This window comes from Puma concolor, chromosome C1 (assembly GCF_028749965.1).
Source record: "Puma concolor isolate L17-30 chromosome C1, mPumCon1.1.hap2, whole genome shotgun sequence".
NCBI lineage: Eukaryota > Metazoa > Chordata > Mammalia > Carnivora > Felidae > Puma > Puma concolor.
This window is the reverse complement of record NC_141674.1, coordinates 80,635,559-80,651,688: the sequence shown is the minus strand read 5'-3', so window position 1 is coordinate 80,651,688 and position 16,130 is coordinate 80,635,559. Positions and strand designations below refer to the sequence as shown.

General features: G+C 36.0%; 1 protein-coding gene across 15 annotated transcripts in view; it reads right to left on the bottom strand.

Moving 5' to 3' along the window:
• The window catches only part of ABCD3 (ATP binding cassette subfamily D member 3), a 165,468-nt gene that overhangs the window by 20,896 nt on the left and 128,442 nt on the right, over positions 1 to 16,130 (bottom strand). For all 15 annotated transcript variants that reach the window (XM_086717610.1, XM_086717616.1, XM_086717615.1 and 12 more), the window contains 9 exons: positions 11,139 to 11,208; positions 9,454 to 9,551; positions 8,987 to 9,110; positions 8,396 to 8,452; positions 6,307 to 6,449; positions 2,967 to 3,036; positions 857 to 926; positions 670 to 767; positions 466 to 557 (listed from right to left, as the gene is read on the bottom strand). In XM_086717610.1, the coding sequence (XP_086573736.1) occupies positions 466 to 557; positions 670 to 767; positions 857 to 926; positions 2,967 to 3,036; positions 6,307 to 6,449; positions 8,396 to 8,452; positions 8,987 to 9,110; positions 9,454 to 9,551; positions 11,139 to 11,208 (822 nt within the window). The remainder of the gene's footprint in view (positions 1 to 465; positions 558 to 669; positions 768 to 856; positions 927 to 2,966; positions 3,037 to 6,306; positions 6,450 to 8,395; positions 8,453 to 8,986; positions 9,111 to 9,453; positions 9,552 to 11,138; positions 11,209 to 16,130) is intronic.

The window sequence follows — 16,130 nt, the reverse complement described above, 5'->3', positions numbered from 1 at the left end:
CAGACACCACGAAGTGACTTTTTACTTTTTACCCATTAAAATCAACTTCATCTGTGTTTATCCTTTGCTAGGTTGCCAGTAACAAGACCTATGGGGGGAAAAAAGTACAGAGGAGGACAAAAAAGTTCAAATGCGAAAATTCTCTTCATTAACTTAATTTTCTGTAAATTAAGAAAAGATTGCCATGACTTAACATTTCCCAACTTATCGAATACTAGTGTCCGTAGAGCAGACAGCTTGAGAACCACTAACCTGGTTGAAGGCTCAAAACAGCTGTCTTAAGCAAACATGAAAAGTTTACTATCAGAGAAAAATCTTCTTTAAAGGTCCTAAATCAGCTTCCAGGAGTAGGAAACGGGACTTCGTTGCCCCTTATCTTAACCTCAACTGGGCATAATCATTAAGTATTACACAGTTTTAAAACTTCTCTGCAACTGTTTGTTCATCATTACTAATCTTACTTACCCGGCCAATCTCGTCATCTCACGGCCAGCCAAAACTATCCGACCCAGAGCTTGAGACATTCGCAAAAGCATTCTTCCACTTTGGTAGTAATCCTTAAAAAGAAATAAATATTGGTTTTCACTTATGTTTCTAAGACTAAAAATCAGCTTTTGTTTTTATATTGAAATTTTCCATTTATTATGACAACGGTTACTAATACTTTACCTCTAGAAGTTCTGAATGTGTACTCTTGACATGTCGAGGATGAGACAAATCTAGGAAAGGACGACTGACAACCAGGTAACCGACAACAGTGGCAAGATCTGACACAAAACAGTTAGGATTGAAACATTAATAACACTTCACTTTTTCCACAAATCTCATTCCACTATCCATTTTAAAGCATACTTACATTTGGCAATTATGCTATCAATGAAGCCCATAGAAAACCGAAACAAAATGAAATTATGTAGGTGCTCCACCTGGCAGAAGCAAAAACAAAAATATATATATTTTGTACGTATATAAAAATATGAATCTACCCTAAAAATAAAAAAATTGTAAGATTTATTCCATGAATATTTAGAGTGCCTACGATCTCTGATTACACTGTACATCACATTTTCTTGAGCACAGTGCTGATCACAGAGTAGATGCCACACAAATACTCTATGAAACCATTTTTATGCAAACAGAATGGAAATCACATATAAATGATAATGTGGTATTATTTGCACATAATATTGTATTCAGAATATGGTCAGATACATATATGCTGAAAATGATCAATAACTAAAACAACAACAACAAAACAGAAGGATGAGCTAATTTAGGTAAAACACTAGCTGCTTAGATTGGCACTCAGTGCTTTGCTTTAGTTGGAGACATCTGGTCTATGCTTTCTCTAAGAATCATATTACACTCTATCTGAACCAAGTGCTAATGTAATCAATGCTGCGCAGCCCTAGTCTGCAGCTTTAATCTCAGTTAAATGCAGTACCTTAAAATAACAAATCTAAAAATGTTTTGTATTTTGCCTTTTTATCAGATTATTCAAGGCCCTGCATGATCTGGCACTGGGCTCTATCCTAAATTTAATCTAAGCTGCTCCTCCTCTCTGAGTTCCAGAAATACTGGTTCCTCAAACATGTTCCTGTCTTAAGGCTTTCCTTCTGTTGTTCTCTTGGCCAGGAATACCATCTTCCTTGATATTTCTATTCTGTGACTAACTTGCTCACTCCATGCATGTCAGGGTGGCTTACTACCTCTTGTGAAAGTACAATGACTGGAACATTTATTCACCAAATGCCATGTGTTATATGCTACGCTCAATGCTGGAGATACAACAGTGAATAAAACAGACAAGGTCCCTGGGCTCATGGAGTTTACATCCTCATGAAAGAGACAAACTAGAAAACAAATAAGATAAATATAAATTGCAATATATGCTTTTAAAGAAACAGATCGTTAAATCGGGAAGGCCATTTCACATAGACTAACCAGAGAAGGCAAGGGCACAATAAGCTGTTAACTTTGGGGCTAAAATCTAAGGATAAGAATATGCAAGCCATGTAAAGAGTGAGCTGGTGAACAGCAGCAGTTCCCTGGAAAATTACCCTAAATGCATTTTATCAGTAAGCACTATCAAAGTTCAGTCACGTTAAATATAAGTAAGGCAAAAATCCAATTTCTGAAATAAGGAATTTAAAAGGAGTTTCCTTAACCTTTTTAAATCACTTCAAATATACACTTAATTTCACAAACTTCCACTTAAATGTAAGCTCCTTACAGGCAGGATTTTGTATGTCACGTCCACAATATTACCAGCACCTGGAACAAGCATGGGCACCTAGATGGCACTCAGTATCTTTTAAATGAATGAATAAAATTCCTCGAATTCAAATTTTCCAAATGGCAAGAAAAGAACTGATGTATGTACAGTTTTCACAAGAAACAATGTTTGGAACCCTAAATCAAGTGTCAACCAACTATATGGCCCAAAGTACAAATGCAGCCTGCCACGTATTTTTGTAAATAAAGTATTACTGGAACACAGTCACACCCACTCATTTACACAGAGTGTAGAGTTACTTTTGAAGGGCAGAGCTGAATAGGTACAACACAGACCATACGGTCTAAGAAGCCTAAGCTACAGATCTACTATCTTGTCTTTTACAGAAACAGTTTGCCAACCCCTATTCTAAATAATAATCATCATAATAATATCTTCAAGAATGCTACAGAAACCAAAGAATTTATCTCTAAATAAGACGCCTGTGCATCTCTAAAAATACACTGACAATTATTTTAATAAATAAATAATGTTTGTAACAGGAGGCTTACTACACTAATAGGATAGTTTTTATTCTTATATTTTTTATGAAAACACAGCATAAAAATACTTCACAGCTGTTTAAAAATGAATAGCTTAAGGATTAAAGATATATACCTATAGATACAGATAATCACGGGCCAAAAATAATCTTTCCATAAATACATGAGCCTCAAGCATGTTATCTTACCAGTTTTCGGAAGACTGAGTGGATTGTCTGCTTTTCTCTCTTATTTCCATTGTAAAAGGCAATTTCTTCACTATTAAAGAAAATAATTTAGTAATTAATTTTAATATTATCTATGCCTGAAAAACAACTGAAATAGAGTATTTGATGACCGAATATTTTATTGATATGGACATTTAGGGGGTGCCTGGGTGGCTCAGCAGGTTAAGCATATGACTTCGGCTCAGGTCATGATCTCCTCACGGTTTGTGGGTTCGAGACCCACGTTGGGCTCTATGCTGATGGCTCAGAGCCTGGAGCCTGCTTCAGATTCTGTAGCTTCCTCTCTCTACCCCTTCCCCACTCATGCTCTGTCTCTGTCTCTCAAATATAAATAAACATTAAAAAAAAACTTCAGTGGACACTTAAGACTATAGGCTTAATGGGTGTGTCTTGCCACAGTTCTGTGCTGGAGATCCTGCTCCAAGCTCAGCTGACCAGAGAGCACAGGAACACACACCTAACCGGATCACAGACTGAACTGCAGCCATATGTTGCATATGCCACCTGTAGCCTGGTTGGAAAAGATGTGCCGGGTGAGTCCTCAGAAATTTAATTAATTTCTTTAATAAAAAATAAGAAGGAAGCTGCTATGATATATAGGAAAGCAGGGCTGGGACAGCCATTATAGATGACAAATGGAGTACAGACCCTACACACAGGAGGGAGAGGATAAATAACAGGTAGAAGAAGCTACTGAGCGATGCCATGACATGCAGCCTTCGAAAGACTGAAAAGCAAACCAACTCCAAATGATTTCACAGTGCCAGCTTCCAGGAGGCCCAGCTGAACAGTCATTCTTATTCTGGGAACCCCACCATTTCCTCACAACAACTCTCCTTTTCTTGAGCTGGACTGAATGGGTCCATAAGGGCCACAAGAATCTTGACTAGAAGAAAAAGGGCATTCTTACGGATGAAGAAAGGTTCAGTGCAGTTAAGAAAATCTGTTGTCATACAGCTAGCAAGTCAAGCAGATAAGATTGTAAACCATACCTGACCCTCAAGTCTAGTCTTCCCATACATCAGTATGATGTAAACATTCCCAGAAAAGTAGCTCTTACAGCAGAGGAAAGTAAAGATTTACATAGGAGTCTAGAGGGCAGAGTTGAAAAGCCTTCAATAAACACCCAATATTTCCTTAAAGTCTCTTTTTCCCTTAAAAATTTATGTGAATTGCATATTCTACTCCAAAATGTACCTTTTTCCCATTATAAAAACAAGGTAGCTCCTGCCTCAGCCCCTTCAAGTAAAATTACCTTCGTATAAAAATGAATCACGTTTGACCTGTTTCACCATTTCCTTGACACAATCATATCGAGCCACAGGGTATCAGAGTTCCAGTTGAAAAACAATTCTATACCTATAATTAGTTTCTCACTTCCTTCTACCTCCTCTGCACATTTAAGCCCATGGAGGAAGATAAAGTGAACATTCCACTGAGTCATTTTAGCCCCAATCTAAAACCTGAAAGGGCAAAAACATCCTAGAATACTATGGCTGGGCATCTACCATTAATTCTCTTCCACATCCTTCTTCCTAAGAGAACTCCAATTTTCTTAGTTATCTATCTACAAGGAATGAGTTCCATTTGGTCTCAGGGAATCACTTTACTGTGACTGCTTCAGACATGGGTAAGTGATAATTCTGGTCAATGAGAGGTGAAACAAAGTCAGCCATGGGACTTCCGGGAAAGTTTTCCTGCTCTTGTGAAGAGGTGGCCTGTTCCGATTTCTGGACTTTTTACAGGGGAGGAGTGCTGGTGACATCTGGAACTGCTTCACCATCTTGTAATCACAAGAAAACTTAGGCTGAGGAAAAGAGGAACGTACAAAGGAGGGCTGAGCCAAGAGAACATAAAAGAAGAGCCAGGGTTTTCTGTTTCTTGTAAAAGAAAGCATTCTAGCTGATACCATCTTCCATTCACTTGGTAAATCACCTCTCTACTCAACCAATCATCTATTCCTCAGCCTCCCTACAGTAGCACAAAATTCTATTTAACATTGGTACCATTTTAGCAATGCAAGGAAATAAAGGAAGAGGGAATTATTAAAAGAGTAATATTTTTAAAATATTTTTTAAGTTTATTTATTTATTTTGAGAGAGAGAGAGAGAGAGAGAGAGAGAGAGAAAGCAGAGGAGGGGCAGAGAAAGAGAGGGACAAAGAGAGAATCCCAAGCAGGCTCCACACTGTCAGCGCAGAGCCTGACCAGGGCTCAAGCCCACGAACCGTGAGATCATAACCTGAACTGAAGTCAAGAGTCAGACGCTTAACCAACTGAGCCACCCAGGTGCCCCTGAAAAAAGTATTCTGAATAAGTCTGTAAATGCTTATGGGGTACTAAATAAAGATCAGGATTCTCAAAATGAGGTAAGGTTGACAGATTAATACATACATACATTAATACATGAGAAAATTTACTGAGTACAAACTATATATCAAAACCTGTGCTGGAAGCTTTGTATATATTTCATATTTAATCCTCACAACAGCCCTATATTAACTATCATAGCCCTATCATAAACAAGAAAAGTGAAGCTATAACTAACTTGCCAAAAGTTGTATAATATATAACTGGTAAATGGAGGAGGCAGATTTTGAAACTAGTCAGGCTGGCTCCAAAGCCTAATGCTTTTTCTTCCTATTTTGGAAACTATGTGGAAAATAGAGACAGATGCAGGAAGACTGAATTACTAAGAATTCCAAACAGTCTCAAAAGTATTTGTGGATAAGCTGAGATAGAATTTTCCTTGAAGAAGTATTGTAAGTAAATCAGAATTTGAATTATATTTTGAGCATGTTTAAAGTGAAATGAACAGAAAATTAGTCAATAAAAGATATGAAGAGGTGAACCAAGGATACTACACAGTTAAGAAAAAGAGTTAGAAATGTGGAAGATTACTCTTGTATAAAACTGATTATCTTTCATAATGTATATTTTCAAAAGAGGGAAATTCACAAACACAATTTTAGTAACACTGTCTACCACACTTTTTGGAGTTAACTTATATGACATCAATATTCATAAAAACACATTTTTAATACCGCTAAATTCCTTCATTTTTTAATGATTATTATTATTTTTTAATGTTTGTTTATTTTTAAGAGAGAGAGCGGGAGCAGAGGAAGGGCAGAAAGAGGGGGACAGAGATCTAAAGCAGCCTCTGTGCTGACAGCACAGAGTCTGATGTGGGACTCGAACTCATGAACCATGAGATCATGACCTGAGCCAAAGTCAGACGCTTAACTGACTGGGTCACCCAGGTGCCCCACAGCTAAATTCCTTTAATACATTGCTCCTTACCTGTTGGTGATGAGCCGGGAATTAACGTATCTATACTCTCCCTCATACTTTTGCTCAGTTATTGTCATCTTACCAACGGGTCTTCTAAGTCGAGTTAGAAATAGCCCGGAAACAATCAAGTAGGCCATCATACTTGCTGGGCCCTATTATTATTGGAAGAGAGAATATACAAAGTTTAAGGATATCATAATACATTCACCGGATGCAACATGTACAATTTCTATAATTAGCTCCAGTGGCTTTGAGAAAAACTGCTCTTTTGGTTAATTTTTTCCCCTTAACTCTTTTTTGAGAAAGGACACACTGGGCATTTCATCCTTTTAACTACTCATCAACTCTTCCTCCAACACTGTACGCTCTCCTGAATTTGTTCACCCAAAAATTCTTAATTGCAGTCTACACTCTTCCTATAGCATCTAAAACTCTTCTGATGAAACTCTTCCTGATATTCCCTTAAGATTCCACAGAAAGTCTCAGACCTCTTTTTTTTGCCTTCTCCTGGAATGTTAATATTCCCTGAGGTTTCTTCCTTAGATCTCTTCTGCCAAATTTTTATCTCTACTCCCATCACTCTTAAGAATCCAAGACAATATCTCCAAGTAAGTACCATACACTTAACACCTCACTACTCTGTAGGGCCTCAAGCAAAGTCCCCCAAGCCAGCTCTAATTGCCCTTCCCTCTACATCTTGCCTGCAGCTGCCACAGCTTGTAACTTGGTGAGTCACCACATCACCCACTGACCAACCCAAGGGAGAAGCTTTAAGCTCACCTCTCCAAGTTCATCACAGGTAATCCCTCACTCCCACCTATATTGTATGTTCCGCCATGCTGAAAAAACTTCCTGAACACGCCATTCAATGAAGTTGTTCTTATGCCTGACAAACCTGACATATCTAATGGATGCCTAGTCATCCTCCTCAGAGCAGCTCAAATATCACCTCCAATTCTTCCGGACACTAAAGATTTTATTCAAACTTCTGTTACTGAACTTAGCACTCGACCTTATAATAATCTGAATATCTATTCTTTTATTAGATTGTAAACCTTCTTCAGCAGGAACTGTGTCTTATTCATGTTTTTATCCTTACCACCTAACACAAGATGTGTGGACTATAATGTGTATTCAATATTTTTTTAATTAAATATGATTGATTCAGTGCAGTTCAACAATTACTGCAAGAATGGGCAAAGGAAAGAACTAAAACATAGTTTCTACCTTTGAGAATCAGAATTGGATAACAGCGATACATGGAAAGATTATTTAAGTATAAAAATGTACTAAGTACGATAAAAATATTGGAGCACACAGATGAGAGGCATTAGGCCTATTCACTTGCTTATAGTAAAAACAAACTAGAAGAATGATTAAACTTGGATCACAGGGTAGCAAAAAGTTAGTAAGGTAGATAAGATAATTCAAATAAAAAACTACTTTCTCAGTATTCTGGAAAAAAAGCTAAATCCACTATAGAAATCATATATTCTCAACTACAAAATGTGTACACATACACATGCACATATATATACAATGGCCACATTATTACATGGTTGTGTGATAAATATGTAACAATAATGTATTAAATGCCTAAAGTAATACTTCAATGAGAATACTCGGAGAAAATCTAAAGGTCATTCTTACCAACACGAGTATCAGAAAGACAGGGTAATAAGGCTCATGAGATAGTCAACCATTTACATTTTTATAAAATTATATATGATGTAATAAACAGTTATAGCCACTCTAAAGGTATTTCTGACATTTTAACATTCAAGTTTCATATTAAAATGGCTGCCTCCAAATCTCTTCTTATTTAGCCATTACTTTACAACAGTAAGTACATGTATGTCATTGTTAAAGCACTTCCGGTTATAAATGCCACAGAAACTTTCCAAGTATCTGCCTTAAGGAAAATTAAAACACCAAATTAGAATACTTTCTAAGTCTCTAGTACAGTATGAGTTTATAAACTAGACTTTATTAGGTACATGTCATAAAAGCACATTCTTTGAGATATATAAAAACTCCTACAAACACTCCAGCTATTTACAACACCATATTAGAGCAATTTAAAAGAGATTAAACTCACCTGAGCTCCTATTGCACTTGTTAACTTGAAGATATACAAAACTATGTCTAAAAATGGCTGTAACGTAAATATTAGAAGGTAAGGAATTAAAAAGAACTGGAATGCATAGATATATAGCTAACACAACAAATATAAAATACTATTCAACATTTAACACATACTTGTCAACACGCAGAGTTCCCACTATATATAATGTACTATAACAGTATATAGATCAACAAATACATAAAAGAAACAGTTCTTAAAAACTTAAAATAGAGACAGCATGACCAATGTCTACTGACCATCAAGTGGGAAAAACATGTATCACCTTCCAACAACTAAGGAAGCTCTACTGTGATAATTAACCATGAGTAACTCAGTAGTTTCTCAATGTAGTGTAAAGACACTGAATACAAGGACCTAAGATGGAACCCCAAATCTAGTACCACCTTTTCTGGTTTCTATATATCTGCACCTATAAAACAAAAGGCTCTTTCTACTTGTAATATTGTTTAATTCTATTACTTTATCAAAACATCCATGTGTTGAAATGATTGAATGAGCCTATAATTTTCTGATAGTTTAAAAAAAGAAAATAAAGAAACTTACCTTACTAAGATTTGAATACAGATCAACTACACTGTTACAAAACTTTTCTACATCTTGTGTAAGCAGCTGGTCTGGATTGGCTATTCTGTTGTCCAGATTTCCCATTTTATAGTATGTGAAAGCTCTATAATAGCAGTAAAAAAATGACATTAAAACAAACAATCACACTTTAGCACATAGTGTAAATTCATAGAACAGAAAAGTCCGGAGCTGGAAGAGTCCCTAAAGATTGTCCTAACTGATTTTAGAAACAAGGAAGAACATCCAGAGAAGGATGACTTGTCAATTAACGGAAAGGCCCGTAGGAGAGTCTAAATTACTGAGGGCTTTCCCTGTATGCTTCTGGGTCCAAGAGCAATTCCCTTGAAAAACATATTCAATACAAAGGAAAAACCTCTATATCTCAATATCATAAGCATTTCTATTCAATTTAAGCACTTTTAATACAAAAATAGGTTATCACTTACTGGAGATACTCCTCATAGAGGTATTTAGTTAGTCTTACGCGGAAGCACAGTTTGAGCTCATTTAACCCAAACTTCAAGAAGTTATTAACCAGAGAGATCTGAAACAAACAGATATTACTGGTTTCACTACATTTCTACTTATAAAATTACAATTTATTTCTCTTTCATTGGGTATGTCCCTAAATCCTATGATTTTTATTACCAACAGTCCAAACTGATGTACTTCAGTTCTGTTTTACTTAGAGTTTACAAAGATACAAAGACAATATGCTAAACCAAATGCAATTGGCTATACTATCGTGATATATTATTAAAACCTAACTTGACACTCAATTTTAGAATATGTTAGTATCATCAATTATGAGAAGCACCTTGCTACTTTTTTTGTAAACAAACAAAAAGCCTAATCTGTCACCTTTGTATCCAATGTAAAGGAGTCCTAACATTTGCGTTTATATTTTGTTTCCTACTACAAGCACTGACAACCCTAGACAATGAAATTCTATTTTCATTTGCATTTCTTAAAAAAAAGTACTCTAGGGGCGCCTGGGTGGCGCAGTCGGTTAAGCGTCCGACTTCAGCCAGGTCACGATCTTGCGGTCCGTGAGTTCGAGCCCCGCGTCAGGCTCTGGGCTGATGGCTCAGAGCCTGGAGCCTGTTTCCGATTCTGTGTCTCCCTCTCTCTCTGCCCCTCCCCCGTTCATGCTCTGTCTCTCTCTGTCCCAAAAATAAATTTAAAAAGTTGAAAAAAAAAATTAAAAAAAAAAAAGTACTCTAAGTTTCACACCAACTAATACCATTTCCAGAGTATTTCTAGAGTCATCTTTATTTCTTTTCCATCATTATATTAAAATTAATAAATTAATTCTTCCACAGTTCCAAACTCATTTACATGAACATTTTCTCAAGAAAACACTGGCCGCCTACTGTATCTCAATCTTTTACTGATATCTATACTACTTATCTCAATTTTTTAAAGGTCTAAAAGCCATGTATGTATATTCCTCAAGCTTTATTAAATCTCTGACATATTTTCTGATTAACTGGATTTTACAATCAAGTTTTTTTCACTGATATATTTATATTAAAATTCTTATAGTGACAATAAAGAACCAAGCTAAGAAAATCACTTATGATTTAAACCAAACACTGACCTTTATTTTTAATAAATAGATAATAAATTCCCATTTTAAACAAACAAACAAACAAATAAATAAATAAATAAATAAATAAATAAATAAATCCAATTTAACTTAAACTACATCAGTGGTTCAAGTTACTATAAATGGCCTAAAGCAATGGTTCTCAACCAGGGTGATTTTGCCACCGTGTCTACCTCCACCCCAGCCTCCATGGAACATATGGCAATGTCCTAGAGACATACTTGGTCATCAAAACTGGGGGAGGGGCACTACTACCATCAAGTGCAATGCTACTAAACATCAGAGATACCCTGGCCTAAAGGTAAAAAAAAAAAAAAAAAAAATACACATCAATCCAATTTATTTTTCTATCTAGGATAAAGGTTTACATTGAAAGATTCTGCTGTAAGTTACAAAACTAAACTCGGAATAGGAACTTAGTACCATAAATCTTTAAAGTTAAGAAGTACAAACAAATCTTTGAAGATTTTAGTAAGATACAAATTTGTCCATATGTAAAGATTTTTAAAGAATTACACTTACGAGAGGCATGGCAGCGATGAAGTTGAATAAGTATCTCTTGAAATCTTTCCTGCTACGACCAATGATACCACTGCAAACCACCACATGCAATGCATTAGTTGCAAAAGAAGCAATATTTCACACTAAAAACCCTGTAAAGCTCTAAAATTACTCTTGGAAATTTTTATTGACTCAAAAGAATCAATAAGAAAAAAAGGTGCTGAAAAACACTTTCTTGCAAAAACATGTTTCTAACTTTTGAAATTTAATCATTTTACATAGGCTGCCTGCAAATCCCTCTATAAATGGCAAAATCAAATATGAATAATTTCCTTAGTTCTTTCCTTAGTAAAAATGGCAATTTAAAAAAAGGCTTAAACTGCCACAAAAGGAGCTTAGATGGCAAAACAATTAACTTTATAGTCAGGAATGGGTTATTATGGATGAAATTAGCTAGTATTTCTTTGTTTTTAAATATTTTAATACCATGATTCTCATTTGTATGAACTAATTGCAGAGACGGACTAATGACAGATCAGCAAACTCACTGCAAAAGGTCAAGAGTAAATATTTTAAGCTTTCGTGGGCAGGAAGGTCTCTGTTCCAACTACTCAATTCTGCAGTTGCAGAAGCAAAAACAGCCAAGAATGAGACTGGCTGTGTCCTAATAAAATTTTCCAAAGCAGATGGCAGTGGGATTTGTCCTGTGGAGGCTTGTTTGCTGACCCCAGGACTAAATGATAAATCAGAAAGTAGATTAGTGGGGTTCCTCAGAGCCTCAGGATGGTTTTGCAGAGGCTTCAGAGGTGTTAACACACTTAAACTAAACCAACTCTTCTTTTATGTTCATTTGTTTTACATATTTATCTGTTCTAAAAATATCCATTAAGAACTTATTCAAAGTAAGGGTTCCACTACTTTTTTGAAAACTATCATATAAGTAAAGGATCTCTGAGTACCTTATGTCTGTGATCTACTAAAATGATAGAACTTCTTTGGTCACACACTCTTTTCTCAAATAGCATTTATTAATATTCAAATATGTAAAATATATTTTGAAAAGCAATGCACTAAATGATTTAACCTAGCTCCACGGGGACCTGGGTGGCTCAGTCGGTTAAGCATCTGACTCTTGATTTTGGCTTAGGTCATGATCTCAGTTTGTGGAATCAAGCCTAGAGTTGGGTTCCATGCTGACAGCACAGGGTCTGCTTGGGATTCTCTCTCTCTCTGCCCCTCCTCTGCTCTTTCAAAATAACTGAAAAAAACAGAACAAAACAAAACCTAGCTCCACACCACAAAAAAAATGATATGGTAATAATTTTATTTTTATGAGGGAATAGGTGAATAATGCCATGTAATGTTAACTGGTCTTTTAGAGCAAAAAAGTTGTATGGTCAAATAAATTTGGAAAATCTGGGCTAAACAAAGCTAGCAAATGTCTTTACAAAAGGTCTTCTCAAAGCTCTTACAGTATGATGTGTTGCACTGAAACTCTTTTGAGACAGTTCTATAGCGTGTAGCATCTCCTCTGTCATACATAGACAGGACATACTTAGGGAAATGCTCCTTTAGACTGATAAAAAATTAATAGTCCAAATTTGATAGAAGTGCTAAACAATTTGTTTTTTAATTTTATGTTGAACTAGAAAAAGCTAAAATAGAATCATATAAAAATGTTTGTAGAAACAAGAAAATTAAAGGGGCGTCTGGGTGGCTTAGTCAGTTAAGCGTCCGACTTCAGCTCAGGTCATGATCTGACCGTTCGTGAGTTCGAGCCCTGCGTCGGGCTCCGTGCTGACAGCTCTGAGCCTGGAGCCTGTTTTGTGTCTCCCTCTCTTTCTGCTCCTCCCGCACTCATGCTCTGTCTCTCTCTCTCTCTCAAAAATAAACATTAAAAAAAATTTTTTTAAAGAATATTAAAAACAAGAAGCAATTAAGACAGTACAAAAAGTTTAGAGGTTTAAGTTAAAATGACTTGAACCAAACTTTACATAAAACCAAAGTGCTTTAGCTTTAGCCCAAGCTGTGAAACACACAAGATTATAAAACTTGGTAAAGCACATGCTATCATTCAGCAATGGTTTACCATTGGAGTAGCAGCTATAAATTTAAAAAATGGTTTCTTGAATAAAGCTTTATTTCTGCTTATTATTCCGCTGCAAAGGAAAAATAATAATAAAGAATAATTTTACAGTTTATTTACATTATTATTACTTCCAAAACATTTAAGCCTTTTATAAATGATGATTTGGTGATTTTAAAATGCTGCCTGTAGCCTGGGTGAAAATAAAATATATCTTTATGATTCCACTGTAGCAGCAACAAGGTATGAAGGATTCTCCTTCAAATCATGGAATTACCAGTCTCTACCTTAAAGAAGGAGTCTGTCCTGTTAAAATGTGCCCATACTCCAAAGCTTTTAGCCACTGCTAACAAATAAACATGTAAGGGATATTAAAATGTACATTACGGACCATCATGAGTCTTTTTGAGACTTTTTTTTTTTTTTTTTTTTTTTAGGAGAAATACATGAATCTAAACCTCCGTGGCAGAGGCAAAAAGGAAAAGACAGATAAACCAATTTACAATGTGGCATTAGTACCGAGTTAGAGGAATGTGTTACTTTTCAAATAAAACTTTCATATTATGAATTCACATTTAAAGATGTTAAATTTAACCAAAGATCAAAGATCTCATACATAGAAGCTCAAAAATATTTATCAAGGAGAAAATTAACAATTAACTTTAAAATGACCATTTCACAATTGATGAATATGGGTTAAGAGTGTAAGGAAGCTCCTTGCACTGTTCTTGCAACTCTTCTGTACGTTTAAATAGTATCAAAATAATGTTATTTAGAAACCCTTAAGTAGTTTTGTTTTTCATTTTTTTTCTACATCTCAAAACTACATTTTAAAACTGAGTACCCAACAAATCGATTACTCTATCTAACAGAATTATAACCTGGCTTATGCCAGATAATAATCTTCCTCCTGTCCATCATCAGCAAATAATGTACCACCTACTCTTGGCAATGCATTTTCTCCAGGGCATTAAGTCTGTGAGAAAACTAATATCAGTGTCTATTCAGTTAAAGTTGGAAATCCATAGTTTATAAGAGTAAATATTATTTTAGATTACAAAACGTGAAATCACAAAATGTAAATAAAAGGGGAAAAAAGTTACGAAATAAACTACTTTTCCTATACTATACCAAGGTTGTGCAAGGTTATTTATAGATAATATGTAACTTTCTACACAGATAGCTAATAAGTTCATAGTGTATATAACCTGCACATTTTTTGCTGTTAAGTATCTAACAATGCTGTAATTGGTGAGACTGTATTTTTATTAATAGATATGGCATTTAGATAATAAAGTCATCAAAGGAAAAACTATAAATTCTACAATCATGTAAAAGGGTATAAATGTCTTCTCTACGTTATACAAAAGACTCAAATTACTTAGGCACACAGCCCATATAAACAGAACTTAGCAATAAAACTGATCCTCCAAAGCTGATATGCTAGCAGCAATGAATAAACACTTATGTTAATGACAAACTTCTTAGAATTTTTTAGTGAATTCCTCACTAGAGTACACACACAAAAATGACCAGACTGTCTGTAAAATACTATTCAGGAAGACCAGACCGTCAATAAGCCCTCAACTTGGCTTCCTTCAGCCCTCACTTTTAAATGTGAATAGAGAGGCAAGAGTGACGGAGTTGCTAACATAAACAACAAAGATGAGAACAAAGGGCCAAGAAGGAAACAGAAACAATGCAGGGAGACAGGGAGAGAGTGAGAGTGACAGTGAGAGAGAAAAGACAGAGAGAGAGAGAGAGAGAGAGAGAGAGAGAAAGAGAAAGGAAGGAAAGAAAAGAAGAAGGGAGGAAAGAAAAAAGCAAAGAAAGTCACACTTGAAAGAATGACTGCTCTAAAAATGAACATCCATACAAAAAGATAACTCTTGGAAATAAAATTATGACAAATACAGGTTCACTGGATGATACAGTAAAAGGAAATTTCCTTGAAAATGTCAGAGATGAAAACAGTAGAGAAATTGTAAGAATCAGATGATCAGTCTAGGGTTCCAACACTCAAGTAATAAGGATTCCAGAAAAAAGGGAGAGAAAAAAATTTTTCAAAAGCACAAGAAAATATCTCAGAATACAGAATGAGTTCCTCAAATTGAAAAAAGCTCACCTATGGGGTGCGTGGGTGGCTCAGTCAATTAAGCATCTGGCTCTTGGTTTCAGTTCAGGTCATGATCTCACAGTTTGTGAGTTCAAACCCTGCATCAGGCTCTGTGCTGACAGCGCTTGGGACCTGCCTGGAATTCTCCCTCTCTCTCTGCCCCTTGCCTGCTCGCTCTGTCTCTTTCAAAAATAAATAAATACATTTTAAAGAAAGAAAGAAAAGAACCCACCTAGTGGGACACCTGGGTGGCTCAGTCACTTAAGCATCTGACTAGATCTCAGCTCAGGTCTTGATCTCAGGGTTGTGAGTTCAAGCCCCACCGTTAGACTCTGCACTGGGCATGAAGCCTACCTGGGGAGGGGAGGGGAGAAAAAGGCCCACCTAGTGCCCAGAACAATGAAAAAAAAAAATTCACAGCAATATTCAGTAAAATTCCCAAATACCAGCAATACGTGAACAATAAAAAAATGATAATAAAAGCTTCCAGGGGCGCCTGGGTGGCGCAGTCGGTTAAGCGTCCGACTTCAGCCAGGTCACGATCTCGCGGTCTTTGAGTTCGAGCCCCGCGTCAGGCTCTGGGCTGATGGCTCAGAGCCTGGAGCCTGTTTCCGATTCTGTGTCTCCCTCTCTCTCTGCCCCTCCCCCGTTCATGCTCTGTCTCTCTCTGTCCCAAAAATAAATAAACGTTGAAAAACAAAATTTTTTTTTAAAAATAAAAGCTTCCATAGGGACTTAAAATAGATGTACTGCCAAGGAAGGGCAATCTGCACAAGAATGGGCCTCCACACCCAACATGGCAGCTAGACCA